The sequence below is a fragment of the Balearica regulorum genome, chromosome 3, assembly GCF_011004875.1.
Source record: "Balearica regulorum gibbericeps isolate bBalReg1 chromosome 3, bBalReg1.pri, whole genome shotgun sequence".
Classification (NCBI taxonomy): domain Eukaryota; kingdom Metazoa; phylum Chordata; class Aves; order Gruiformes; family Gruidae; genus Balearica; species Balearica regulorum.
In genome coordinates, this window is record NC_046186.1 from 117400308 (window position 1) to 117427531 (window position 27224).

The 27224-nt window shown below is 42.5% G+C and overlaps 1 protein-coding gene across 11 annotated transcripts in view; it reads left to right on the top strand.

Moving 5' to 3' along the window:
* The window catches only part of PLEK (pleckstrin), a 64248-nt gene extending 37817 nt beyond the window's left edge, over positions 1–26431 (top strand). For 2 of the 11 annotated variants that reach the window (XM_075749740.1, XM_075749738.1), the window contains exons 3-14: positions 727–871; positions 3250–3367; positions 4411–4614; positions 7138–7248; positions 11355–11510; positions 16585–16766; positions 18002–18093; positions 18767–18951; positions 20626–20730; positions 22401–22484; positions 23621–23690; positions 24566–26431. In XM_075749740.1, the coding sequence (XP_075605855.1) occupies positions 7237–7248; positions 11355–11510; positions 16585–16766; positions 18002–18093; positions 18767–18951; positions 20626–20730; positions 22401–22484; positions 23621–23690; positions 24566–24705 (1026 nt within the window). In that variant the 5' untranslated portion in view covers positions 727–871; positions 3250–3367; positions 4411–4614; positions 7138–7236 and the 3' untranslated portion in view covers positions 24706–26431. Of the gene's footprint in view, positions 1–3; positions 569–726; positions 872–3249; positions 3368–4410; positions 4615–7134; positions 7249–7548; positions 7720–11354; positions 11511–16584; positions 16767–18001; positions 18094–18766; positions 18952–20625; positions 20731–22400; positions 22485–23620; positions 23691–24565 lie in introns of those variants that run through there. The other 9 variants (XM_075749744.1, XM_075749741.1, XM_075749742.1 and 6 more) reach the window with 9 other exon arrangements.
* Positions 26432–27224: the final 793 nt, after the last annotated feature.

Genomic DNA, 27224 nt, shown 5'->3' on the forward strand with positions numbered 1-27224 from the left:
CCCAGCCCTTCCCAAAAGCAGCGGATGATATATTTGTTTTTTCCCTCCCTCTAATCGCGGCGCAGCATCTGGGCGACGGTTGCCCCCACCTACTCCCCCTCCATCTCTCGGGTTGGGGGACATTTGCAGCTGCTCAGACTGCAGCCGGTTTCCAGGGAATTAATCCGGCCCCGATTGCTGCAGCCTTAATCCCGCCGTTCGTCCCGGAGGAGAGCACGGGAGAGCCGGGCCGTGCCAGGCGGGCGCCGCCGCCGTTCAGCACCACGGGCGCGGACAGCAGCGAGGGCAGGGAGCGCCCCGCGGGGCTGCTCCGCCCACGGGCAGCGCGCCGTGGGGTCTCGTCGGAGGGGACCCCCCTCCCAATCACCCCGCTGATCCCCTCACCGCGGGGATTCGTCCTCCCGGGCTGATCGAGCCCTCTGGGGTGGGCTGAAGCATCTGCGTAGCGGCACGCAGGAGTCAGAGCTGACTGAGAGGGAGGGAAGGGCCAGAGAGCAAGGGCATGGTTTTGTGTCTCTCCTCCCTGCCCAGCGAAAGGTTTGTGCCAGTCACCGTGCCTAGACTGAAGGTCAGTTTCTTGCGCCCTGAAGTCAAACTGTCAATATTTGGTTCAGATTTTCTGCTGGGATTTTTTTTTTATCACCTTATCACAATCTTGTTTTAATAGAAAAAAACCCAAACATACCACTGTAATTGCACTATCAGATCAAAATCTCATTTCTTTAGGTCTAATGCTACTCTTTATGGCTGGTACCATTTCTTCAAGGAGAAAGATGTTTGAAACTGGAAGTTGTATCATAATTCAACTCTCCGCAAGTCTCACTCCCATCTAACAGTTAGAGATTGCTTTTAACCCAGGAGTAGAAGGTTTGTACATCCCTTCCATTATCTTGCATTTGTTCTTGTTTGCTGTTAAAACTGCAATATTTTTATGGCTGACACAGAACTTGGGCCACAAATATATTTTTTGTTTGATTGGACATTATGGCAGAGTCCATGATTTTATTAGGAGAGTTTCACAGCTATTTCACCTACAAGTTGCACTGGAGCTAACCTGTTCTTTGTTTTTCCAAAGATGGGAGGTGCACGTGGTGGTAAAATGTGGTATTGCTAAGTCAAATGGAAGATACAGCATTACCCAGCTGCATTTCTTTGTGCATGCATGTTAATTAGTGAATTAATTATATTGTGAACATTAAATATTCCCCATAGGGAAGTTGTTGCACAGTGCAGTCATTGCTTCTCCTGTTGAACAGTGAAGAATGACACAAATGCCATTAAAAAAACCAAATAACAGTTCCCTGTGTATGATGAGGTGGTGACATTATAAACATTAATGCATGAGAAGAAACTTTTGAGCTTGTCGAGTCACCCAAGACTCCTGTATTGTCAAAGGGCACCTAATCAAGTTGCAAGAGCTATTCATCCCATAGTGGGGGCCAACTTTTCATTATGAATCATACACTGAACTCGATTAGTTGCAAAGATCTTTGCTGACTTTAAAGGTTCTCAAAAGCAGACACCAGAAGTAGGTAAAATGAATCCCTCTGACCCTCGTCTAGCTCAACAATGAACAGTCTTGAAATTGTCTTGGAAGTTATCAATCAAGTGCTATGTACAGGTTTTCAGATGAGAAAGCAGCTGCTATATATAGACACATATCTCATAACAGTATGGCTCCACAAAAGATGACTACATGTGCATTTCTCCCTCTCTTTTTTGCTCATTGCAAGAGAATTCTCATTTTTCATTATATTGTGCTGAAACTACTACACTTTGTAGCTTGTTGAAAGTTTGGCTTGCAGCAGTTCCCACTTCTCTAAGTTTAAATGTAACTCAGTACAAAATCACAGAGGCCTTACACATGGGGAATCTGATAGTGTCACTTAAAGTGGTGTGTGAAGAATAATGGCCATTGTCGGGGATCAGTTTTACTCACCTCGTGGGCCAGACATATCATGTTGTGGTAAATTGTGTGTAGCTAACGACATTGATTGCAATTTGTTTCCCAAGTACACGAGAGGTCAGATCTGTAACGAGGCTTTTTTCCCTTATTATTTCTGCCTGAATGATCATCTTTCTCTGGACATGGCTCAGGCTATGACTTTATTCCAGACCATTGTGGCAAAAAAGTGGCAAACATGAGGGAGAACTAAAAAAGCATCATATTATTGATTATGTATGCATAGGCTGAGTAACGGTTTTACCATGTAAAAGTGAAATGTGAGAGTAGAACATTTATGAAGAAGGAATTTAAAATGTAGACGCTGCCTGTTAGTGCATTTACTAATCTAATCCTACCAGATGGTCTTTATCAGTATAGATCAAGGGGAGGGGTTGCTTTTGCTAAGTCTTTCAGGAGGTGGGTTTTGTTGCTGCCCATCTTAATGTCCCTGACCAGCCTCACCCGGGGCCCCCACCCACACCTCTGCCCATGGGCCCTATTTCAGCTCAGCCCTGGGCCTTCAGTCCCTTCCTGAGCTATGCTTAGGAGCGCTGGTCTCCAGCTCTGCCACAGACATAGCCAGCTATGGATGCTGTTGATCTTGACCTGTAGGTTGACTGCCTGGCTTAACCTCAGCCCATCCCCGTGGAGGCACCTGATGCTGTGGGCTGCCCGCTCACTGAGGGTGGTGGGATAGACCCTGGCTGCCCTTCTAGTCCCCATGGGGATTTTCTGTGGGTCCTAGCCCCCAGGCTGCTGCATGATTACTTGATGTTAATTGCTTGATATTCTGTAGGGAGCAAAATACCTGCAGGAAGAAGGAGGCAGTGTGGTTTTGCCAGGAGCACAGAGCAAATGTGCTGACATTTACGAAATTGACAGCTAAATAGATCATCGTAGGCTTAGGACAAGGTCCCATTTCTCCTAAGCCACAGCAATAATTTACTTCCAGGAACAAAGAAATAAATGTGTCCATTCCTCCATTCTCTACTGGGGGTTGGAATCTTTAATGTCTTTGTAAAGTGCAAACCTGCTTGCTTTTTTTGTCTTTTTTTTGTCTTTTTTTTTTCCTCCCACCCCCAAGCCTTCAAATCTACCTTTTGATCTCCTGGCACCTGAGGCCTCCCAACCTGTTTGGAGTCAGCAAGGTACATTAAACTGATTCTCTTCCCTTGCGGCAGGAACACTGAAGCACTCCCCTGTGCCCTGGCAAACCCCTTAATGCTTTTGAAGGGAGTGGTGAGCTCCCTGAAGTGAGCTGCAGCCAGCATGCTCAGCTATTTTCATTTTCTTCCCACAACTAGGAAAGTCTTCTTGCACTGCAGCTTTATCCTCCAAGACCTCTCTCTTGTGCCTAGGCCTTCCTTGCTGCAGCTACATCACCTGCGTGTATCTCTGATGGGAAGCTGCTGTAGGGGAGAGGTGAGTACGTTACAGGTGAGGTTGCATGCATCCAATGAAAAGTCAGAGCTAATACACAGATAAGCCATGGCCTGTACTTTGTGTTGGTCCAGTTTGTCTAGAAAACATTCTGGAGAAATCCGTTTGGTCTCTTAACTGCATCCACTCAATATGATCTCTCTATGCATGATAATATGTCAACTGCATAAGCTTTTCACTATTACCTTTTATGCAGTCCTTCCCACTTAGAGTTAATGTGCTAATCCAGCTGCATAGCTCCACAATAATTAAATATGTAAAATGTGCCTTGAGGTCAGAACAAGATGGTACATATATCATGGCCAACTCACAGCTTTTAGATTCCAAGGTGGTGTGGACAGTACCTGTAATAGTCTTTTCATGCTTGCCCCTCTTTGATTACTTTCTTAACACTGTGCTAAATTTGGAAATGTTCTGGGATTGGGTTTCTTTTTGAGATGTGGATGCAAAGCCACAAGCTCTCATTCGCTAAAAATAGCCATGTGTGTGGTTCCATATGGAGTGAATTGTGCTGAGACTTGCACTTGCCAGCTCTCAATTTAATACTGTAATTCTTTTGAGACCTCTGCCTCTGTGCAGAAGTGAGAAAGGGTTTTACTAAACTATAACCTGGATGGAGTCTTTATCACTTTTGAAAACCACTTATGTATATTATTTTTCCTGTGTAGACAATAATTTTGAACATACAGCATTTGATTTCATTTCCCCTGGAAATGCAGCCTGATTTGCTGGAGACATGCATATTTATGGAGAGCTTGCATGCTCTCTTACAGATTGAGTGGGTTTATGGCATTTACAATGCAGCAAACATGTTTGAAGAACAGCTATACAAGGGCTACTAGAGAGAGCAGGGAAGCTGATGTAACAAGCTGAGAAACTGCCTTCCTTGCAGCTGACATATTTATTTGCAAAGATATGGCTCTGATGCCCGTCAGTCTCTCCGCTAGATCCCTTGCTCAGATAAATGTTGTTACTTGCTTTTTTTCTTTTTTTCCCCCTTTTTTTTTTTAAAAAATGCTTGCCAGAGTGGACCCTAAAGTAGCAGAAAAACCTCCAGAATTTTCTGAGGAAATACAGCAAGATCTCCCATACAAGAACAGATCACTTACCAGTAAACAATAGTAGGTAAAAGACACTCAGCTTTGTTGAAGATTGTGCTACTATGACAAACGTTGCTAATCGAGCATCACGCACCTTTACCTACTTCGGACAGAAATGGAGAGAACAGGGTGAGTTATAGTGGGTTTCCACAATGCAGATTACTTTCTCTTTCTGCCAGGCAAAGCTCTATCCTACTCTCTATGGAGAGCTACAAAAAACCCAAGTCTTCGTCTCTCTCATGCCCAGTGCTGCTCTTTAGGAATGGCTGCACAAAGACGACATGCATCAACAGTCCAGGCTGTCCCACACACCTGCCATGGCCACTGCATGGTTAAGGACCATTTTGCTTCAGGTGAATGATTTAGCTGATCAGCACATTTCTGCCTGGGGGGGAAGATGAAGTGCTGATTCCCCTGTGGTGATGTGTGATAAATGAAACCAAGCCTCGGTGTTCAAAGAAAAGGATTGTTCCAGACACATAAGGTATGAGGGCAGAAGGAATAGCTGAGCTTTGAAGATGAAGTAGAAATAATATAGAGAAAAGAAGCGTTGTAAAAGCAGTTGCTTCCAGCTAGTATTGGATGGAGGTAATTTTATGCTTTGACACTGAGTTGCTTAAGTAGCTAATGGTAAATTCTGGAGCCATTGGCTTGGTGCCACCATGTCTAGAATTGCATTTCACACCTTCAAGGGCTTTTCATGCAGGTAAATGGGAAACTGAGGTTTTGCAAAATTGTGGAGTCACTATCCTTTTCTGTCCACATTAAACCACTTTTTAGTATAAGGTCATAGAGATGTTCTATTGAAGGGGATCTGTCCCTGGACATTTCATATCATCAATTTATCATGCAGGGCCCTGTCATCCTGACTCAGCACAAACACTGAACCAGCAGGAGCAGACGAGCAGGAAAACCTGTGGAAAGGCTGCCTGCAGGGAAGAAAATGCTGGCAAATTCTTTTGTCTTTGTTCCCTGTAAGCCCTTCCAGCTGGGGAAGGGGTTTCCTTAGTCTGAGGGGCAGCAAGGTGGAGACAGAAGGAAGAGCTGTGAGCCAGTTCTTGGCCTCTAATGCTCGCCCCAGGTGCTGTAGCATTATGACCTCAAGGCAGCTAACAAAGGGATAATTTGGCTTCCAGCCATACAGGGAAAGATATTTAGTTTGAGTTGTCATTGTCTATGACCTGTATTTTTGGGTTATCCAACCAGTGGGGGGGGGGGGAAAGTGTACCTTTTCCCAAAGATGGAACCACTGGAATGAAAAGGAAGAGAAGGAAATAATTCACATTCTTAAAGCAAAAGGAATTACTGACCCAAAAAAGCATGGTACAGAAGGAGTCTCTAAGCTCCTGAGTCCATCAAGCATCATTTTAAGGCTTATGGGAAATGGAGTCTTCACAGAAATGTAACTCAGAAATTCAGTTAGATCATCTCAAATCTGGAATTCATCTTCAGTTTATTCCAGGCCCTAGGACTGGTAGGCAGATTCTTTACTGTAAATGTGACACAAAGCTTTTTGATCACTTTTTAGTGATAGATTTTTACTTTTAGCTCCATTTCCAAAGAGCATGAAGCTTTTATTAGCTATGTGTGAGTTTGTGTAATAATTTTACAATCTGTTGGCTGATGTTAAGTGCACTTGACAGAGAATTGGAAAGCATATATTGAATCTTTGATTTGCAAACTGCCTAATGGATGATTGGCTGGGTCAGCAACTAGGTCCTTTAACAGCAATCAGATCCTCACTATAGCATGATTTACATGAGCAAAGGAACAATGTACTGAGACTCTGTAGGTTCTAGAAACAAAACCTGAACAACCTAATAACACATAAAATAATCGCAAAAAGTTATGTTTGGGGTAGAACACACTGCAAAGCGTATAGCCTGAGATTGCTGGTACACACCGGTGCTCTGCCTGAAAATGGGACTGGAGGGATCATTTAAAGAGCAGCTAGTTGAGAAAGGTCTGGAAAGGAAAATTTCAATTCAGACAGCAAGGAGAAACAGTCAGCAGTCGGCATAGTGAAGCACACAGATAACCAAGGAAGGAGTGGAATCTCATCTGTGGGAGGACTACTAAATCATCAGTGAGGAATGGCTAGAGAAAGCCTCTGAGGGCTCTTCTAACCTTCTGATCCTCTATCACAGACCTTGTCAGACTTCTGTATACTTCTGAGTAAAGGCTGACACAACCAGAGAGTCAAAAGGAGAGCAGGAATTTCTGTCTGCAGAAAAAGTCCCTCTTTTGGGATCTTCAAAAGTGGCAGAGGTGATGGATGGAGTAACCCTGGGCTCAACCCTTATCTGAATAGGCTTAGCTGCAAAAGTGATTTGGAATGTCATGCACGGAAGAATACGTTGCTCTTGGCAATGCAGCAGCCTCCTGATTATCTCCCATATACCACCACCCTTCCTTCTGTACAGGGAAGAGGGATTGTGACTCTAGTACATATCAACGGTTTTGCCTTATCTTTTACCAAATATAGCCAAATGAGTTCTGCAGAGAAAGTAGAAAGTGACATTCTGCAGTGCTTTATCTAAGGCAATGGTCTAATCTATTTATGCCTATTTAACAGCTAAACTCTCTGGGAGGCCTCAGCATCAAACTCCAAAACCTGATCAAATCTGATAAACAAATTTCTTGTATCAGCAGAGGGCGCATCATCGTTAACCAAGTGAGGACCTTCCAGCTCACTGCCAGACCCCATGTGCTCACCCACTGGGAGTCCAAAGACTCCAAAGACAGGATTAAATGACAGAACTGGTGACTTGGAAACCTGTCTCTGCGATCCTTTTGGCATGCACCAGGCAGCAACTCAGTATGCCACCCTGTTTGTTGTTTTGCTAGAGTTCATGTATTTGCAGAGTGGGTCTGATTTCTTGAGACTGGGCACTAAAATGCTTATTTAATTTACCAGGACTCTGTCCTCAAGGCTGGCCGTATTTGATACAGTTGAGCATTTAGTTGCCTATTCTTTCAGAGGCAAACTATAAATACGCATGTACTTCTGCGTTTCCCTATCTCTCGCTCCGTAAGAGGAAATGGGCTTGTTTTCATGTGATTAGCCAGCAGAGGAACTTGTGAAGGTGACACAGCTGTACTGTAAAAACGCCAGCCCACAAACTTTGTTGCCAGAGGAGCTTAACTGCCAGCACTGATAGACCTGAGAGTGCAACTGCCTGAGACATGGAGCGGGAACCGATGCGCATAAGGGAGGGCTACTTAGTTAAGAAGGTAAGTGTGCAGTTTTGGACTGAGTGGAGGAGGAAGCGAACTCTGAACAGGTTGGGAAAGTGTAGGGAAACATACTTTGGTTTCAGTTTTTTAAAAAAGATCATTTTTTCCAAAAAGAAAAGGCAAATGAACAGAATTCTTTGGGCAGTAAACTAATACGGTGTTAGTGATTATAGAGATACTTGCTAGCAGTTATATCTTGTCAGAATATTACATAAGGCATTTTGCACATGTCTCAGATGTACCTTTGGATCAGGAGATTTGTATTTTTACTAAATAAATGAATGCACTTAGTGGAAGCTTGGCAAAACAGGTAACAGCTTGAAATGGCCGCAGCCTACTCTATTTCACTTAATTGCAGATTTAAACATCAAGGAAGCATAGGGAGATCAAAGAGATCAGAGCACCTTGGCCTAGAGACAGTGTGTGGGGCCACAGACACTTCCCTTCTTTGGGAAGGCAGTTGCCGCCCCATGGCAACCTTTGCTCTGGAGTCTTTTTTGTAAGAGCCCATAGGATAAGGCCTTGACTTTCATTTAAATCCTTAGTGAGATCAGTCTGGCTTAAAGCAGCCTAACTAAATAGTGTCAGTCCTGAAGACAGAGAGGAGCTCTCTCCTGTGGTATCTTTGCTCATCAAAATGAGAATTTCACTCATTCAATCAGCTGGCTAGAAGGATTTCTAGTCTGGGACCCATGTTGTGAAAAGGCCACTCCTCAGTCTTATTTTCACTGACACTGAAAAGAAGTTAAGTGCATAAAGTAATCGCAAAGCTGCAGCGATGCTGTTGTGAGGAAGGAGAGCACCAAATTCATGCTGTGCAGATTGCAGATCTCTAGTTCCAATGGTCTGAGCAAGTGGCTCATGATATATATTCCTCCCTGACAGGGGAATGGCTGGAAACCTAGACACTGGGACAGTCCCAACCTGTGTGCACCTGGCTGGGTATGGCAGGGAAAAGATGCATACAGATGTGCCAGTGTCAGCCCCTCACATTCTTGTGGGTGCTGGGCCCCTCAAAAGTCTCTCTCTGCAGGTGCTACTAAAGTTGCTGCTGGGTGCTGTTGTGGTAACTGTGCCCATTTCCTAGAACAGCTTGTAGCCTGTGCTAGAGGAAGGGCTGGAGAGTAAAAGGAGTGGAAGATAACAGATCAGATGGTACCAGCTGTTTGATACATCAGTGAGGCTGCTGTGAATTCCACAACAAGAGCTTCCAGCAAGGATGAGCATGCTCCTGATTAACCTTACCTGCTAATTATGTATTTTCCTCCTCTCCTTTATGCCTGTAAAGTGAAACCAAGGATTTGACCTCCCAAAGGAATCATCCATGCAGCCACAGCTCTCTTTGTTAGAGAGTGAAAGCCATTTGTCACAGACTTTCTCCTCTTGATATTTACATTAGGCTAGGGAACAGTGCTGTGCTTGGGGTCAGTGCTTTAGCTGAGACACTGTGACCTCCAGTAAATGTGGGCTCAGACTTCAGTGTTGATTTAGCTTAGCTTAAATCTCTGTTTGTATATTTTGGGGGACCTTGTGCCATCATCTGAGCCTAAGAAACAATTTTCTAATCTTGTAGTGGTGCAGATGTTATAAAAAGAAGTTGTTCTACCAAAGGGAAGTTGCCTGTGTTTTTAAAGTGGTTAATGATTTCAGAGAGCAATTCAAGGAACACCCATCTGTATCTGCAGTCTTTGGAGTAGGTGTGACAATTTGATTTTTAGTCCAGGAAAATCAAATCCAGCATCTTGCTTGTCTTTCATGAGATGTTTTAGATGTGAACAATGTGACCATGTTTGGGTTTGCTGATGGTGTGGACTTGAGACTGCCAGTCTAACTGCTCCGTGGTGGCTTCCATTGGCAGAGCATGTCAGTCTGGTCTTCAGCAAGTACTGGACTTGTCTGTTTATGAGCATTGGATTGTATTATGTATTGTATATGTATTATGAGTATTGTAACCTGTGGTAAACTCACAAACAAAAGGAAATTGCAAGAGTTCTTGTCGTGGCTCATCATCATAATTGATTTGTTAGCAGAAAATCAACAAGTGGGTTAATTTGGGCTCTCAAAAAATGGTAAATTCTTATGGTTTATTTAAAAAAAAGAATTAAAAGAAAACAGCAGTCAACCCATATGTGGTACCTGGATGACACTCTCCCTTGTAGTTCCCTGTTTAGCTGCATTTCCAGAGAGTCCCCAGTGCAGTGACCTTCCTTTGGAAAACAGCATTCATTTGTGGGGCACCTTCTGCTTCCAGTGAGGGGTGTGGAGTTGGGAGGCAGGTCCTGCTCTTAAGATGTCAGCTGACTGTTTTCCCTCCCCACCCTGTAGTTGAGCCTAAGGTTTGATTCAGAGTGCAAAAGGCCTTTCTTGGAAGGTAGGGTAGCAAAAAAGGATGTGGCAGACAAAGGGTTCATTTGGGGAGTTAAAAAAAAAGACAAAAAAAAAAAAGACTCAGCATGTTTCTGTCCTGTTCACTTCTGCAGAAATACAAAATGCAAATGTAACTAACTCTGCTCAGCTCTCAGGTTTAACAAACCAAGCCATTTGCACAGCACAATGGTGGCTGCCTTGCTTCTGTCTGCATGTTTAGCACTGCTCAGCCACCACGGTCCGAGGAGGACAGGGATGCTGTGGATGGAGTTGTAGGAGGGGGAGGATAAATTTACGTGTCTCTTTGTAATGGAAAGAGCAAGGGAAACTTTTTTTTTGAAGGATGGCCTCTGATTTGGAGCCCACAAATGTTGGTTGTGCTTTAGTAACTCCTCAGAGGAACTGTTGGTATTCAGCATATCTAAATGTTCATTTGGCTGAGCAGTAAGTCACTTGGGTATCTGGGATTGTGACCACTTTTGAAGCTGGTTGCAGGCAGGATCAGAGAGGTCATCTAGCTAGAATGCAACAGCCTTAGTAACTCTAGTGGTTAATCATGCTCAACACAGAGAAGCAGGTTGTTCCTCTCTGAGTCTGAGAGTTTTACTGTGTGTTTTACTATATGTAGGATCCAGCCCTGTCTTTATCTCTGTATTTCTTACATCTAACAGCTGTGTTTCAGAAATAGGAAGTAAAAGTTTTAAAAGATTAAATTCCTTACCACAGCAGTTGGAGATCTGCAGCTGCAGACCCTTAAACTATTCGTTACTCTTACAATTTGTGCTTATATGTCTAGAAATCCTCTGAGATGTGTGCTTTCTTATCAGACAGCCAAGCCTCAACAACTGACTGTATTGTAGCATCAAGTCCTAAATATAGCACAGGATGCCCAAGTTAATGAGACAGTTCTGATGTGCCAGTTCACATTCAGAAATTTTGAGGATTATTCATAATATTGCCACTATGTCATCTTGAAGGCAGTGGTCAGGATTAACTGGTACTGAGAAGAAACACCTTCTGGGGCAGGTGATTTTGAAAAAACTCAGGGCGGGGGTGACTATTAGGGGAAATTAATGGTGGTCAGAAGAATAACAACAATGTTTAACTGCGTAGTGAGATGGGAGCAATTGTGGTATGTTCCCCTTGAGACACTAACTACAGTTATTTTGACATCAGCCAGACTCTCTGGAAGGTCATATCTTCAGTGGATATCATTTGAAGAGTAATTTATTGAACATAATATACACAGTGATTTATTGATGCAGGGCAGCATGTTTAATACCTGGAAGCCGATGTGGGTTGTACTCTTAGAAGATGGAATTGAATTCTACAAGCGGAAGGCTGACAACAGCCCCAAAGGGATGGTCCCACTAAAAGGAAGCTCTATTAACAGCCCATGCCAAGATTTTGGCAAAAGAATGGTAAGTTCTTTTTTATTATAACAATGATTGACAGTATACTTATACTCTTGGAGGCACTGAAGGTGCTCAAGGCTGGTGGTTACAAATTCCTTATGCTTAACCTAGCGGCGACTCTCACTTGTCATAGAGGCTTGGACTTCTGTAGTGTCTGAAAGGTGTGACTGCTCAGGAAAAATTCAGGATACTTCAAGAGGAGCAGTTCAGACAGTGATTATATTTTTCTTTTTTTTAAAAATCTCTGAGTCTGTCAGAGAACAGAGCTAAATTATATTGTTGGGACATTTAGCAGCTGAATGGATCAACTCCTGTATTTAATGTAACATAAACCTTTTCATTACTATTTGGTAACTACCCGACCCCACATACCTCTGTATTAATCACACATTGCACTGTTACTCGTAGGGCTTTTGCAAGTGACTAAGAGTCACATCTACACTCAGAGAGAGAGCAAAAACCAAAACTGATTTAGGGAAAGTAGGTCAAATGTTGCCTAGACATTTGGGGTTGAGGGTAGCAAGTGCACAGACTGAGGTCCCAGTTCCTAATGAAACACTCAGATGACTATATTCACAAATTCAGAGCCTTATTTGACACAAAATAAGATACAGAAATATGAATGTACAAGCATACATATCTTGTTACAGGGTTCCTGAAAAACAGTTGTTGGTAAAACAGGGTTCCTAGTATGAGCAAACAATCATATCTTTGGTCATTTATTTCAGCAACTCAATTTCATCAGATAGTCATTATAATCCCAGGAATTCCTGTGACAAAGGGATCCCCCAGAATCTGGAAGATTATCCAATTACACTTTAAAGAAATTTACCGCAAGGATGCCTCACCAAAGATAGAAGTCTCTGAGAGCATTAGAAAAATAGAAAGTGTGAGAGAGCAAGCTTTGCTTTCTCACATGAGTAAAGTGAGGAGAATTATACCTGTCCTTAGCTTTTGCAGTAAGTGGCATCAGGGTCCCTGGTTTCAGGTTTGGACCTGCTGGCTTTCTTTTTTCCTTCCTTTCTTCTTTCTTCTACTTATTTCTTTTCTTTTTCTTTATTTTTCTTCTTTGTGCAGACTTCATATTTATATGAAAAAAAAAGTTGATTCTTCAGGAGTCTTTTTAGACTTACACCTGTTAAGAAAAAGGAGCTCTTAACTTAAAAGCTATTTGAGTCAGTATAATAAAAGGTTGGAGCAGAGAATAAAGATTGCTGTTAATCCTGTGCTGAGTCAAAGTTGTAGATGGCTGCTTCTGGGAACAAAAGGTTTTAGAAGGAGGCCGTTACCTTGGAAATCCCACCCAGAGCAGGATCATCAAGAGCTACCTGCTCTTCCTAGCTCTCTCTAGGTACTGGGAGTTGTCCACAGGAGACTGTATTATCATGCCTGGAAGGAGAATTGCACAGCCGTGCATTCCCACCCCATGCCCATCACAGGTTTTTTGATCCCTGAGCTGGCAAGGGAGGTTGGCCACCTGATTCAGAAGGGTTTGAGACTGCTGGTCAAGCCCATTTACTCTTCCTTATTGCTAACAGCTCCTGCCCAAGCCACCCTTAGGCACGGCTGGGCAACCTTTACTGTTTAACCCCTGCGGCTTTGGATCTGATCTTCTGCTTTGGCTAGCATGGATGTGTGTCACTGCATTGCCTGGGCACTGGCTGGGACCTCTTTGTTACAGCACGACTTTACATCGTTTGCAAAACATGAATAATAAAGGTGAAGCATAATTATGTCTAGAGACTAGAGCATGGGGCAGGAACATTAAATAACCAAAATGAAGGAACAGAAATTAAGTATATCTGCACACATTTGGTTCTAATTCTGCTGATTTGAAACCGTGTTCCTACATTATCTAACAAGCCTTAGCACAGCACTTCTTACTTTATACATGAGGTATAATGCATAGGGAGAGGGTACTATATTCAAGAGTATCACAGATCCTACATTATAGTGGTATAAATTGTTTTTCTCAGAGCATTTCTTCCCAAACAGTCTTGTGGTTTGTTGATTTTGGGGGTTTTATTTGTGGTTGTTTTTTTTTAAACTCCTACAGAGGCATTGACACCAGTATTGGTCTATAGTAGTTGCTTGGAGATGTCAGTAAGAGTAACACATTTAATAATGAAAAAATAATTCACCAGTGTATGTGCGTTCTACAAAATAGGCAGAGAGGTCTGAAGTATCCAATATCTGCTGAAGGCAGAGAGAGAGACGTCCTCACCTGCCCAAAGGGTTGCTTGAGGATGTACCAGTTTGCAGAAGATACATCTGTAGTGAAGGATGATGAAGCCTTTGAGGATAATTCCGTTGACTGCAATGAGTTTTACATTATGCTTCATTTTACATTGAGATTACATAATGAAATTTACATTATGTTTCATTTTAGTTGCTGAGGCCTTTTCTGAGGGAGAATAGAGAGGGGAAAAAAGGAAGGATCTCAGACCTCAGAGTTGAGGCATCCAAAATACCTTTTCATAAGTAAGATCTGATGAAGAGTTTGCTGAAGTCAATGGAAGTGATCCAAATTACTTCAGCAGGTGTTGGAGCACATCCTCCTTATTGAGTTGGTGAGATCATTCTGCAAGTTCATAGACCAACAGCCCTGGAGGCATATTTTCTCTTAAAATTTGCACTGTCCAAACAGTCAAAACTGCAACATGCTCATTCATATGAGCAACGCCATCACTGGGACTGTTCTTACAAGTAGTTACCGCCTGATATGATGAAATCTAAATTTCTACATGTATTCCTTGAAAATATAGTATTCTGATTTTTGTATCTTACATTTTACTATATTGCTGAATCCAAAGCCTCTGCATTCCATCCTATCTTCTCATTGGTTACATGCCAAAACATACAGTTCTTCCTCTTATGGGAATTACTCTGATTCTTAGTGGTTTGCATACGTTTACTTCATATGGCTAGAAATGAAAGTATATTTTTCGGACAGGAGTTCTGTAGGGTGAAAAGTGGGATAATTCTCATTAGGTCAGTTTTAAGTCTAGTTTCACTCACTTGGGCCCAGTTTGGAGCAGGGACTACTGAGCCATGAGCACACTTTTCTATTCATCTGGCTAGACTTCAGCTTTTTGAATCGGCTTGTGCATCTGCATCAGGGCGTAGTTTGAAACCTTAGGGCACATCACAAACACACTTTGTTTACTAAATCATTTCCAAAAAGCAGGCGCTGAGGGAAAGGAAATCAATCTTGGATTTGTTAAAGATATCTAGCCTGTTCAGAAGAGGATGCAACTGCATATTTTGAGATTTTCTTTCAAAATGCATTTACCACTGTTCTCTGTTCTTGACCTGAACTTTGATCGTTGCTTAATGAGATGTTAATTCTGCAATACTTGTGCTTTGTCTGTTTTCCCCATGGTTTTCCTGTGGATAGTGTTATCATGTATGGTTGCTCATAGTCAGATTCACTTGTCCTAACTTAAACTATCTAAAATGTTGGTGTTTAGTTCAGTCTAATGGTCTAATTTTCTCAACAGCACAAACAGGTATCATCAGAGGGAGACTTGGTCACTTCTAGGATTGGAGACTCGAGCTCTTCACTAGAGGAAGCCTGGATGTCTAGCTTAGTGGCCTAGCTTTCTAAAAACCAAAGTTAAGAGAAAGAGCTTTCCCAGTCTCCTCTGTGTAGTGGAAATGAAAACTCTTTAGCATTTCACTTGTCCTGGTTCTGGCAAGAACCAGGACATCACTGTATGTTGCTTCTCAGCTCTTCGACTTCGAGAATGCTGGTTTTTCCTTTGGTAAAAGCTTGCTTTAATGCTTTGATATTTCATTCTCTTAATCTGGTGTGTTAACGTGACTCTTGGATATTGAGATTTGGAGAGCTCTCTGTTTGCTTTTCACATGCACCGTACATTGATATTCAGGATGTAGCTCTTTACTGCATAATAGAAAAGGTGGGTGTTGCTGGAAATATGAACAGTGTCAGATAAGAAATGGTTACTTTTCTGTCTGAAGTGGATTTTTGAGGACCCACTGTTTTGTAAGTTTGAAATCGGTCTTCCATGAAAGTCAGTGGGACTTCTGCACAATTTCAGGGTGTTGGAATTTTTCCCGTTGGCAACAGTCTGGAAGATGTGTATTAGGGATGTTCAGAACTGTGCCATTTACAAATGTGAGCTTCAGTAGACTCATTCAGTGTTTTGATTTCATTGTTGTAGATTCACCGCACTCTGCTCTTTGACGATAGTCTCTGCTGTACTTGGCCTCAAAGCCATGCTGTTTGCTTGCTGATTAGTCTGTCATTTTTAGATGCCTGCTGAGTCAGAACCTGTTGTATTTATTCTAATACAACTATGGAACAAATTACAGTTCCACTTATGGGGAACAGTGTTTTAGAGGAAGTGGAAAACTATTTGTCTGAGGAATTAGCTCCAGATTTTCCATCCAAAAGATCACTGGATAAAAATGTGTGAACTTTGTGGGGTTTTTTTCAGGTTGGTGTTATTTTTTCCCCACTTAAAACTACGTTTGAAAGATTCTTTTCTCATTTTTGGGAAATACAGTCTTTCCATTGTTGCTAGTGTGTTTAGATAGATAGTGATCGTTAGATGTAGCCAGGGGTTGGATGTATCATCTCCCTACCAAGCCCTTAAAGATCTGCTGGGCTGCAGATGTGTTCAACCACTCTCCAATGTGACTGTGACCTTTTCTCTCCTTGTGAATCAGTAGCTGAGCAATACCATGTGGGATTTTTTTTTCCTCCCTCAGACTGACCACATCTCTATAAATGTTAAGACACGTTTACACCCACCATAAGCCTTTCAGCTGTGTTGAACTTCCCAGCAAAAGTTAAAATCAGCAGCTGTATCAGTGCTGCTCACCTTGGCTATACTGGTAATGTCAGGATTGCTCACAGGGAAATAACAAAAGGGGTCGATCACCTGCACTGCCTGTTTATGTTTTTCTTTAGAGTTTAATTTAACTGTGACTCTAAGGCATTTTCCATAGTCCCTTAGGCAAAGGTAGGCTGTATGCTGTGGTGGTACTAGATTAATCGTGCCCAACTAGCTACACCAAAGTAACTTTTAAAAAAACCCATCATTTGTCATTCCAGTTTGTCTTCAAGCTCACTGCGGCCAAGCAGCAGGACCACTTTTTTCAAGCTGCTTACCTGGAGGAGAGAGATGCCTGGGTCCGGGATATCAAGAAAGCAATACACTGCATAGATGGAGGCCAAAGGTTTGCCAGAAAATCCACAAGAAAGTCTATCAGGCTGCCTGAAACAATCAATCTGAGGTTTGTTCTTATAGCTCTGCACCCCCATTTACTTCCATCTGCAGGCAGTGTGCCAGATATGTAACCTCAATCTGGAAGAGCTATGAGCACGTCTGTCCATGCTACTTCTCTGGTTTCAGAGTCCTTTCTGCATGACTAACAGTTTCAGAGCGTACAATGTGGCAGAAATAAGCTAGCGATCAGAACTAGGAAGATCATTATTAATACATCATCTTTTACCAAAATGTGCTTATTTATCAAAGGATTTTGCTGATAAGGAGATTTCTGAGCACAATACAGTGCAAAAGCAGACCCCAGCCAAAGTGTGATTCTTCCAGGAGAGGCGTTTTTATACAATATATAATTTATTGCAGAAGTATTTTAAACCTTTTCTTTGCTCTCCAGAGAAACGCTGATGTTAGCCTAGTTTTTGGATGGTGAGAGGAGTGGTGCCTGCCAGAGAACTTGGAACTGGCAAAGGGAGAAGAGATAAAGGGCACATGCAGAAAGCCATCTGTTTGTCAGTGCTTTTAAAAATTAAGGACAACTTATTTTTTGCTTCTGAGCAGTAAATACCAAAGTACAAATGAGCCTGCAGCGCTCCTTACAAGATGGTAAAACTGCACAGGGCCAAGATCCAACTAAATCTGACTTCACGGGCTTCAGCAGAGGATCACCTTGACTAACAGGCCAAAGGACTTAGGTTGTGGTATATAATATTCATCCTTCTTGTCATTCCAGAGCTCTGAGGAATTAGAGTTCTGAGCAAGTGAAAAGCGGGTGGGAGAAAGGAAGTCACACCAAGGTTCACTGAGGTCACTTAGGGACTCTGGTTTTGGAGATGTCACAGTGACAGGCTTTCTGCTCAACCAAGGACCTCTGGGGGAGGACAGCGCAAAGCAGTGAGCTCCCCTATTGGCACCGAGGCTGTGGGGCCCTGTGAAGGTGCCTCAGCAGTGGGTGTTCCTCTGTTCACATTACAGTCACCACAAGTTTTTCCATTCTCAAAATATGGGGATGTGGTGAATCGCTTGTGCACTCCCCCCTCTGCTCCTGCAGCTGCAACAGTGATGTAGTGAGGCCTCCAGGCTTTTCAACATAAATCATCAGGAAATTGCACTAAGCCATGCCATCGTTCTGCAGAGAGCAATATGCCAGCAAAACATGAAGACCCTGTGAATGACAATGATCTTATGGTACGAACAAGATAAAGTGTTTTATTTGGTAACAGTTTCTGTGGTTCTCTTTACATGCAGTGCTTTGTACCTCTCAATGAAAGATCCTGAAAAGGGAATAAAGGAGTTGAAGCTGGAAAAAGATAAAAAAGTGTTCAATCACTGCTTTACAGGTAAGGACCTCTTGTCCCCCTTTTCCACACAATAAAGGGAGCACAGGGCCGAGAGGCTAAACATAGATGAAACAGCTCTATGCTCTGTAGAGTACAGAGAAGTTTGAGAAGAAAACCTGGCAGATGTTTTCTCGACCAATGCAGGAGGTGCTCAAAGGATGAAGCTTGAAAAAGTGTTCAGTTATGGCCATGGTAAGCAAGAGAGGAGGAAGAAATTTAACCAGTGCTAGAAAGATTGAAGCAGATCTTTGTAGAAAGTTGCATGAAACAACTCCAGAAGAATTATTCCCTTCTGACTTTTTCATCGACAAACTGTGTCACATTGTAATTCCTCTCCTGCTCCAAGTCAAACCTGTGGATCACCCTGTTTCAACAGCACTGTGTCAGTAACATAGCAGCCTGGAAGACAGCCTTCTCTAAGCTTGGCTGCCCTTCATACTTCCCCTGTCCCTGAGGCTTCCCTCAGGTACAGTGTTCATGAGTGGCCCCTGCCATCAGTCAGATCTACCTCACTAAATGACCAAGAGACCTTTCCAGATTAGTTCCCTGTGTTGTCACTAAGAACATCTTTCAGGAGATTGATGAATAGAGTAGCCTTGTTGCCTGTGTATTTTTAGGCTTCTTCACGTCTGACTTGGTTTGTGACTGGTATTATTTGTTCCTTTGTAACCAGGCACCTCTGTGATTGACTGGCTGGTGTCTAGCAACTCCATCCGAAATCGCAAAGAAGGTCTCATGCTTGCCTCTTCCCTCTTGAGTGAAGGTTATCTACAGCCTGCAGGGGATACGTCCAAGGCTGCTGCCGAGGGCCTGTCAGACACCCCCTTCTTAGATCTCAGCGATGCCTACTATTACTTTGTGAGTGTTGTATTCTGGTTTTGGTTTGTTGGTTTTGGTTCTTTGGGGGTTTTTTTTAGTTTATTTTATTGTTCCAGTCTTGCCGATGCTCTGCTTTTCTTAGGCTTCTTGTTGGGTTTCTTAAGTCCTGGAGGGAAGAGTGTACAGAAATGGGGAGATCTGTGTTAATTGTCTTTCTCTACATGATACTCAGAACGAACTGGCTCACTTTAATATTTGCTTTTTTTTTTTTTCTGGCACCTGTCTTAAGTGTGAACTGGGTGATGAGATCAAGCTGGGTTCTTTTTAACTTAAACTTTGTTCCTGGTAATTTCACCAGTGACCAGAATTCAGCCATCAGTTCCCCTGATGATTCAGTGGAAGGGAAGAGAGGAATGCATTATCATGGTGCTTCTCAGAGTGGCCCAAGCTACAAACCCATGTCTGTGCAGAGCCATCAAATCTGACTCAGCACGCATGCACACGCGCACACAGCTTGGCTGTGAGTGGAGAAGCAAAAGTTTTTAATATCCACCAATAACACCTGTCCTGGGTAGATTACCCATCTTTTTCAATTCATTGCTTCATATTCTGTAGATCGATTTGAAGAACTTGCGTTATCACAATCACAGTCAATTACTGTTTTAAAGATGTTTGGCTTATGAACTTATGCTAACAAAAAAGTATGCCTTCTGTCAGGTAAAATGCTTATTAAATATTACAATTCTGTTTATATTTACCACATAGAATCACTCGACTTCAGCAAAATGAATCTCCCATTACTTCATTTGTTTTCCTAGAATGTGTCCCTGGTAGGGAGACTTTACCTGTGCAGCAATGGACACAGAGACACTGCTGATGATGCAGCCTTGTGACCATCACAGTTCCTGGCTACCTGGGACACTTCTCTTAGCAGCCCATGCGCGCTCTGCTTGCTTTCAGCTTGTTTCTAGTTTGAGTCAATCCCAATGTGGTGTGAGGAGGCCACAGCAGGTCAATGTCTGACTTGCTATCGTGCAAGTAGGCAGCACAGACATTTGCTCTAAGCCATGTGAATGGTTACCTATGTTTACATCATTTGAACAGTGTAAGGGTTCAGTAGGTAGTATCACAATTTATCTGGTGTGGAATGGATGTGATGCATGGATCCTGAGACAGCCTGTGTTCAGTGCACACATCACAACATCACAGCTATAGAAAATTGCAAATTTAAAAAATTAGAGGCAGTTCTCGTTGGAGAAGGCAGCCTAGATGGAGCATTTCTTCCAAATTCTGGATGGTTATGATGGATGGAGGAAGAGGAAGGGTGTATTGGGTGCAGGGATGACCAGCTTGGAATGTATTGGCTGTGCTGGCATTGCTTTGTATGAACTGCTGTCTGTGCATTTAAAAACCTGTGACATCATGGGATTGAGGCAGCCTGTCCATCATGGGGGAAATGTGACACCAAGAATCATGGAGAATGGAGGTACTGACATGTACACAGATGCTCCAGCTCTCTTCAGATGCTCTGAGACTCACTGGTCTACTTCCATGGTGACCTGTAGAGCTCCTCAACTTCACTGGGAGATTTTTCCAGTAAAAGGGTTGATTTTTTGAGTGGCAAAAAGCAGGGTGGAGAGAAGCCAGATTTGTACGTGTAGATAAACATGCAGCAGCTGTGTAACTTCTGAATTTTCTCTTGTGGTCATGCAGCCAGACAGTGGGTTTTTCTGCGAGGGAAATTCTAGCGATGATGATGTGGTCTTGAAAGAAGAATTCAGAGGCATAGTAGTCAAACAAGGATGTTTGCTGAAACAGGTTAGTATTGCACGTGTTCCATTCTGTCACTGGGATGATGTTGCATGGATACAAGATTACTCTTTTACGCTTAAAAGCTTTAGAGAAGAGAGAAACTCGCTTATGCTATCTCCACACTTGACAGGTTTCATCTCTGTCCTCTTTGCCTTTGCACAAAGAACACTTGCTGTAGCATGGCAGCAGGGCTTTTGCCCAGTGTGGCGAGGTTTATTGGTCTTACTATGAAATAAGACAGTTTATGGTTTTAATTAGGAAAGAGTTGTAAAGCAGATGTGACAAGTCATTGGTACAATGCAGAACAACTCGGGTAAAGAGGCTGCCAATCCAGGGTCCCTCTGGACACACAACTGAATTCAGTTGCCAGTTTTCACAGGCTTTTTCAGCATACTGGAGCAAAGGAGTCCTTTCAGTCACTAACGTTTGATCCTGTCCCATCTGTAAGAGGGAAGATAACTGTATATCTTCCTTTCCAGCTAAACTTGAAGCAATATGGTGAACATCATGGTAAGATCCTTACTTTCCGAGGCCATTGCAAGCAGATATTAGTGAACTGAAGGCAAAACCAGGATTCTCCAAAGAATAGAATAGTTCAGTTGGAAAGGACCTACAATGATTATCTAGTCCAACTGCCTGACCACTTCATGGCTGACCAAAAGTTAAAGCATGGTATTAAGGGCATTGTCTAAATGCCTCTTAAACACTGATGTGGAGCATTGACCATCTCTCTAGGAAGCCTGTTCCGGTGTTTGACCACCCTTTCTGTAAAAAAATGCTTCTTAATGTCCAGTCTAAACCTCCACTGTTAAAATATTCCTTGGGAGCCTAAGAATTTTTTGGTGGTGCTCACTTATTTCTCTTGTTCAATCAGATTACTCAAAAGCAAAGGAAGAAATTGGATATGCGTCTCTGCTACCTTTGACCCGATCACATTCATATCTGCCTAGTTAGTAAGAGCCTCCCTGCAAACAAAGCTAATTGAGAAACCAATATTTTGAAATGTTGAGAGGAAGTGATTCATGACAGTCTTCCACCAGTGTTAGCCTGGATTTGGTCACCCTCAGTGAGGGTGGATCATTGCTTGGAAGTGTTACTGCTTCTGCTGAGAATGTTTTCAGCAGATCTAGATTATCCCCACCCATCATTTCACTCTTGAAAACAGGCAATGAGGCATCTCCGTCCATATCAGAAGATGGTGTTATTTCTGCTTGAGCTTCTCAGCCACAAACCCTCTTCCAGGGTGCTTAAACCAGATAAGCCTTTTTTGTTGTTGTCAGTAGTTACTGCCTTTGCGGGGAGGGTAGGACCTTCAGCTCATTCTTGTCAATAATTCAAGGTACCTTCCTTCAAGATATTTTTCAGCCATGTTTTCTGGTAAGCATTTAAACCCAGTTCTCACAGACCTCACATGAACGTTGTAACTACCTGACTCAGATCTGTTTAGAGCAGTCTCCTATGTTGAAACTGCTCTGCTTTGTGCAAAAATTAGGGAGAGAAACCAGTGTGATAGCCCAGTTGTGCAAAACAGCGGGATACCGAAAGGCCAGGTTCAAGTCCTGTCAAAATATTCAGCTTTTCCCCTTTTGTATTTGTCTGTTCTCTCATGTGTAAGGTGACTGTAAGCATTTGCAGGCAAAGCAGTTCATCACATTCCTGTTTTTGAATTTTCCTAGGGACATCGGAGGAAGAACTGGAAGGTGAGAAAGTTTGTTTTAAGAGAGGACCCTGCGTATCTTCACTACTATGATCCTGCTGGAGTAAGAGATGTTTGGTTTATCTCCCTGTTTTTTTTTAAAGCCAACATTCTGTGGAAATATCTGAATGGAATATTTGCATGGGAGTATGTGATAGGGAAGACCAAGCAGGACAGCAGGGCTGTTTGTGGTTACACAGCCTGGCCATCCCCTGCAAAAGCAGAGTGAAGGGTGGTTTCTGGGGCTGCCAAGTCAGAACAGGTAGCACTGAACTGTGCTCTCACCTCTTATCTATGATTAAAATGAACTGGATCATAAGTGCAAATGAACACAACACAATCATTTTGCAGTTTAGAATTGAGGTATTTTCTGTGTCAGGCTGAGACAGGGCATTCCGTTTCTTGTGTAATTCTAATGGGCCAAACCCTGCCCTAAGGAAGGAAGGAGCATTGCCATGGGCAAAACCTGCCCCCCAAAAGCTGGTGTTCAGGTAGATTCAGCCCACAGGTATTATTTCATCCTGCGTTGCTGCAGGAGCAGTGCCATTGTGGGTTACAGGTGCTTTCTGCCATGCCTGTCCCCCTTGGCAGAGGCGGCCCAGACGCGCTGGAGAATTAACACTGAGAAGTGTTGAACCTCCCTATTCCTGGCTTGCCTTTCCTGCTCCTGGCATCCCTTCCCAAAGGGCTGAGGTGTGTCAGCTTATAGAGACTGCTTCTTTGAAACTTGTGCCAACAAAAATGCATCTTCACCTGTTCTTTGACTATCACAGTCTTGAAGTGCACAAGAGGCCAAATTGTAAATAAAGGTATAGCTGCTCTTGCTGCTTGGTAAGAACACTTCTAAGATCTACTCTTTTTGTAACTAATCTTTTTTTCTGTTCACTGTGACGTCAAAAGAAAAGTTATAGTTGACACAAAGCTTATATTCTTCTTGCACCTTTGTTCAGGATACATTAAATACGCTGCAGATCCTGAATTCAAAATCCCAGAATTTGATTTCCTATTTATTTGCAGGTCTTCCCCCTACCATACCCCCCACCCTCCATGTCACGCACAGACTCAAGATCCCCTGATTTTCCAGGTGACATACCAAGTCAGCAAATGTTTTTGTTTCCATTCTGGTGTTGTAGCCAGATATTAACATGTGAACAGTTTCAGAAGTGCTGTATTTCATTTTTGATTTCATGTCCTCACCAGGGTGAAGAACCGTTAGGAGCAATTCACTTGAGAGGCTGCGTGGTGACAGCAGTGGAAGACATGCCAGACTGTAAGGAACTATATTGAATGAGCTGTGTAATAAGTTTTTGGTACATTCTTTCAATCTGCCTGAAATCACAAGTGGTTTTTACTCAAAAGCAATCTATGTGCAATGATTTAGTAATTCTTCTAGTAACTAGGCTCTCTGTTGATGTCTTAATTACTGGAGAAGGATACTGTGGCAAAGGTAGGAACAGGTGTTTTGTCAGTTGTTTAGAGAAGATGTCAAATGGATGATGCCATCCCTATGTTAGGATAACTGGCCTTAGCCAAAGTAAGCTGAGTTTGCGCTTTTTAGCTGATGAAATTGGGATGGAAGCTTTATGTTAGAAGTAGTTATGCCAACAAATTATTACTGTTCACATTCTGTTCCCTCCCGAAACTAGAAGTTGTGGGTAACAGCAGTGGTTAAGCCTTGCTGCAAGGAACAAGGAACGCTCATTCCATGCATTTGCCTCTCCACAGGAGAGGCAGACTGTCATACCCAGTAAGAAAGTCTGTTGGCATCTCAGCACCTGTGTAAGCTGTGCTGGCAGATATGAAAAGGACCAGACATTCTGGATGTGACATGAACTTAAATGTCTTGGTTTTGTAGCTGGCAAGGCACAGGAGGGTTTGGGGAATGTGACCTGTCTGCAGGATTGCAGGTCCTTCCATGATTGGAAATCAGTTAACCGTAGACTCTTGAAAGTGAAATGTGCAGAATTCATGGGTTGTTTCTCTGAGAGACCTGTCTCATGGACCCAATCTTGTGATGTTTGCGAAGGTCTGATCAGGCACAGCTGTAGAAAGGAAGGAAATCCCCTTACAGTGTGTAAAGGAAGAAACATTGTAAATACAAGATTTTATTCTCTTATAGCTGACTTCCTTATTTCTTCTCTGTAGCCAAGAAGTATGATGTTGACAACATCCTCTTTGAAATCATCACGGCAAATGAAATCCACTATTACTTGCAAGCAGCCTCACCCGCAGAGCGTACAGAGTGGATCAAAGCAATTCAGGCAGTTGCTAGGACTGGAAAATGAAGACGATCTGCCAGTGAGAAGACAGACAACTGAAATTAGTTATTCAAAACAAACTAGGAATTTTAGTATTTCAGTGACAGAAAGCAATATCACCCAGAAAGGTGTCCTAAGGCTTGGGGGTGAGGGTGGGTAATATGTTTCAGTTCTATAGTGGGCACTAACAAACTAACATTTTTCCACTTGTGTTATGGTAATAGTTTACTAAATTATAGCATAGAACATGTCATATTAGTGTGTGCTGCTTGGAATAATGTCTGCCTTGGTAAGGTTATACCTTACACCCTTCCCTGCTGCCACAGCTGATGATAGAATTTCACTATTAACAGGAGATGCAGTCACATCACTGACTGTGAGCAACTCAATTAGTCACCTGCTGTTCAGCCTGTGTTGTGTTTCAGTATCTTCAGATACTTCAAAGTCTTCTCAAGATAAACTTTATAATTTCTTCTCTACTAGATCTTTTTACTGCTTGTTCACCTATACAAGTAATGCCGTAGATTTAAGGAAAGAAATCACCTCACTTGGAAACCTGATCAACTCCTTGTAATCCTTCAGTGTCAAGGAAGGGAAGAGTGCAGACAACTATGGAAACACCATGCAGAAAGCAAGTAGAACTCAGTGACAACAGTATGAGGAAAAGTCTCTACAGTATTTCAAACACGAAGCAATCTCAGTTCAACTCCTTTATCACCTGATTTTGACCTTTGCTCAATTTCTCCACAAGAATCTACTCTGGGACCATTGTTTCCCTTCATTTAAGTCTCCAGAGCAGTTTCTAGGGTGTCATGTACTGCTGATTTGACCTGTATTTGAATTAAGAATCGTATAGGAGAAGGGAAGGAATCTGTGGGTTACTTGAACTACTGATTGAAATGGTTTTGTTTAGATTTTTCTTTTTTTAACCTCCAGCAACATACTCATCCTTGGTTCCATGTCTTAGTAATATAAGAGAAGCCTTATGCTTGCTGTAACTAAAATAAATATTATTATTAGACAGGGTCAGTTTACCTAATCAATCTTTATATTTTTGTGTGACTGTATGTATCAAACTTCTAAGTCTTAAGCTTTAAGCAAGAGTTGAAAGTCAAGTTAATGTCGGATTCTGCATGTAGACTGTTCCTGATGCAGGCTGATGTTTCTCAGTGCAAGTAAACTTCAAAACTTTTACAGCCCTGTTCATAGGTCTAATTAGGTACCTTATCCTTAAGAATTCTTATTCTGATCTGTTCAGTCTAAAAACAAATTTGGAACTAAAGCTTTTCTTCAATTCTGCTTAATTATACCTGTATCTGAGCTAATGAGCCAGAAGGTCTTTTGCCTTAGTATTGTTTATCACAAAAAAAACACAGCCATGCAGGGGCAGCAGGCTGGCACACACTGCGTCATCATGTCCATTTAAGACATCCAGAGGAGACTGGCTTCTGGCAGGCATTTCCTGTATCTCACGCAAGCTGACAGGATCGCGGAAGCCTGGTCTGTCATTCTGAGGAAGGAAGACTCATGGCAAAAAGATACGCTGTTTGCTCAGCCTGCTCTGGTGATAATTGCTTTGTGGTTGCTGCTTATTTTTGCTTTCAGAGCTCACTAACCCAAAAATATCCTATGGCACAGGAAAATAGAAAAAAAAAAAAAAAGCCCACCCAACCAAACAACAGAAACTTGCCCAGCTTAGCAAAGGAGGGATGCAACTGCCAATTTTTAATAAAACTAAAAAGTTTTACCAGTCTTTGACCTCGTCATTTTTCTCTGCGCCCAGTTAAGGCTACAGCTGCCCACCTATGAATGGTATTTCCTCTGGTAGATGATGCTAGTCAGAGTGTTTGTGGTAGAGCTCTGATGTTTGTACCAGACGATATCAATAGGGTCTCTAACCTCATAGGTAGTTCTTTTGAAGATAGACCTCAAGGATTTGTAGGCGTCTCTGCTTCTTGGTGGAAATGGGAAGAGTGGAAGTGTATGTCTGATGCTACGTTACCTACATTTCCTGTTATAAGTGCTTTCTTTTGTCTGAGACTGGTACTGGGAGTGACTCCAAGCTGTTCTTCCCTTTAGTCAGGTTCTCATGCATTTCTTTGCATTGATAATTAGCTCTACATTCCAGAGTGAGTGTGCTGTAGTTCATTTTCAGACAAGGCCTGACAAGAAAAACAATACATTTCACAGACTTTTCTCTTTAATAAGCTCTTCACAATGGATGAATCCAAGTAGGTACCTGAATCCTACCAGCACTCAGACCTCAGGAACTGTGCATGAGATTATGACAATTGTCATAACCCTTGAACTGAGTCAGGAAAGTTGTTAAGGAGAGAGCTACTGGAGTTGAGACAAGGTGGTGAGGACTACTGTAATAGATGCCTGTATATGAAAGGTTAGTTTTACATCACTACAATTTCTAGAGATGCTAAATGGGTCTTGTGTAAGGGAATTCAGTATTAAAAAGCAACTGCAAGTCTATCGTAGATTATGAGACCAGCCCAGTTACTTAGAAGGCATGGAAGGGAAGAGGTACTAGCACAAGA